This window comes from Ochlerotatus camptorhynchus, unplaced genomic scaffold (genome assembly GCF_037179485.1).
Source record: "Ochlerotatus camptorhynchus isolate MF236.1 unplaced genomic scaffold, CSIRO-AGI_Acam_v1.1 ptg000120l, whole genome shotgun sequence".
NCBI lineage: Eukaryota > Metazoa > Arthropoda > Insecta > Diptera > Culicidae > Ochlerotatus > Ochlerotatus camptorhynchus.
In genome coordinates this window covers 504,731-507,164 of record NW_027040610.1, presented here as the reverse complement: position 1 = coordinate 507,164, position 2,434 = coordinate 504,731, and the positions used below count along the sequence as shown (strand labels likewise).

Sequence of the window (2,434 nt, the reverse complement as noted above, 5' to 3'; positions counted from 1 at the left end):
AGTCCCAGAAGGGAACCAGCCTAAGCCCCGAGCTGATGGTCTTAAACCAACGGCAGGTCCTGGGGTGGGCACTCAAGGCCTCTTTTGGTTCCGGGTCCCAGGGCATTTTTGCGTGGGGAAGCTTTGGGATTGTGGGGAATTCCTATCCAACTATAAAAGTAGAATTTACCTTACTTTTATTTGTTATGCGAACCAATATGATGAGCTTGGCATTGTCTAGATGGTGGCGGCAAGTTAGTGAAAGCCGGATGTTGGTGACCAGATGGCGGCAGCCCAATACCGTATGGAAGCACCTCTATGGCGGTGGCCGGATGGCGGTGCCGGGATGGCGGTGCCGGGATGGCGGTGCCGGGATGGCGGTGCCGGGATGGCGGTGCCGGGATGGCGGTGCCGGGATGGCGGTGCCGGGATGGCGGTGCCAGGATGGCGGTGCCGGGATGGCGGTGGCCAGATGGCGGTGCTCGGATGGCGGTGCCCGGATGGCGGTGCCCGGATGGCGGTGCCCGGATGGCGGTGCCCGGATGGCGGTGCCCGGATGGCGCTGCCCGGATGGCGCTGCCCGGATGGCGCTGCCCGGATGGCGGTGCCCGGATGGCGGTGCCCGGATGGCGGTGCCCGGATGGCGGTGCCCGGATGGCGGTGCCCGGATGGTGGTGCCCGGATGGCGGTGCCTAGATGGCGGTGACCGGATGGCGGTGCCCGGATGGCAGTGCCCGGATGGCGGTGCCCGGATGGCGGTGCCCGGATGGCGGTGCCCGGATGGCGGTGCCCGGATGGCGGTGCCTAGATGGCGGTGACCGGATGACGGTGACCTGATAACAGTGGCCTGATAACGGTGGCCTGATGGCGGTGGCTTGCGGACGATGATCTGATAGTCGCTGTCTGATAGCGTCGTTCTGTCATGAAACCAACGATCTTCATCTTCCTGCAGTGACGCGAACCTCGTGCTTCGCATCTCACGTCCACTACCATCCCTACCATTATTCCACCGCACGTCTGCCTAGAGGCAACGCTACACACTGACTCCCTCCGAACTCTCTACCCTCCTCACCATCCACCCATAGTCGCACTCACAGCACTCAGCTCTCTCATTCGCTACCATATTCCCGTTCCAATTACTGAAGCTGACTTCACGCGTCACCCACAATTGTTATCGGTGCTACCGTTCGCAATTTAAATTGGAAGTTTGCTGAAAAAATGGTGCCCTACGTTCCCACACAAAATAAAAATACAAAATGTTACCATTTAGCATGGTAACAATGTCTATATTTTTTTCTGCATTTCTTTCTGTATTTATTCCTCGATTTATTTTATAATTAATTCAGTATTTATTTCTGTATACATTTCTGTACATATTCCTGTTTTAAATAGTGTATTTATAAATGTTTTCATTTTAGTATTTATAAATTTGTTTATTTCTTCATTTATTTATGTATTCATATCTGCATCTATTTCTGTGTTTATTTCTGCATTTATTTACGAACGTATTTGTTTATTTATTTATTTATTTTTCTGTGTTTACTTCTGTTACTTTTCCTACATGTATTTATGTATTTATTTCAGTTTTAATTGCTGTATTTATACGTAAACTTATTTCTGTAATCACTTCTGTATTCATTTCTGTATTTGTATCTGAATTTCTTTCTGATTTTATTCCTCCATTTATTTCTGTATTGATTTCTTTATTTTTTTATTTTATTTTTTCTATTCCTGAATTTATGCATGTATTTATTTCTGTATTTTCTTCGCTTTCTTTGTCTCTATTTGCTTCGATATTTATTTCTGTATTTTTTAGCAATAATTATTTTTTGTTAATTTGTAAATTTAATTATTCTTTTATTTATGTTTGCATTTATTTATTTTTATCTATTTATTTATTTAAAAACATGTTTGAAGTTATTTATTTATCTATTTACTTAAAACTTATTTAATTCTTAATTAGTTTTAAGTTTATTTTTTACTTATTTATTAATTTATTATTTTATATTATTTTGTTTCTTTGTTAATTAATTTATTTATTTATTTATGTTTTTGTCAATTTGGTTTTTTTTATTTTTTATTTGGTTATTTATTTAGTTATTTGTTTATTGATTGATGTATTATTTTTTTTATTTATGAATTCATGCTTTTATTTTTATTCTACTATTGATTTACTTATTCAATTAATAATTAATTTATCTGTTTATTTATTTATCTGTTTTGATGTTAAATAACATTATTAAAAATAAATAAATCACAAAGAAAGAGACAAATTTATTAATAATAAAATAATTAAGTTTATTAATAATAGAATAATAAGTCAATAATTCAATAAAAAAATAAGTGAATGAATAATAAATAAATAAATAAATAAATCAATCAATAAACAAATAACTAAATAAAAAACTTTCAAAAAAATTAAAAAATAATAAAATAATAATTATATATATAAATA

At 38.8% G+C, this 2,434-nt stretch overlaps 1 protein-coding gene across 1 annotated transcript; it reads right to left on the bottom strand.

Moving 5' to 3' along the window:
• Positions 1-295: 295 nt before the first annotated feature.
• LOC135699852 (uncharacterized) lies at positions 296-955 on the bottom strand. The gene has a single exon (XM_065220207.1). It carries the CDS (start codon positions 953-955, stop codon positions 296-298), a length of 660 nt encoding a protein of 219 aa, XP_065076279.1.
• Positions 956-2,434: the final 1,479 nt, after the last annotated feature.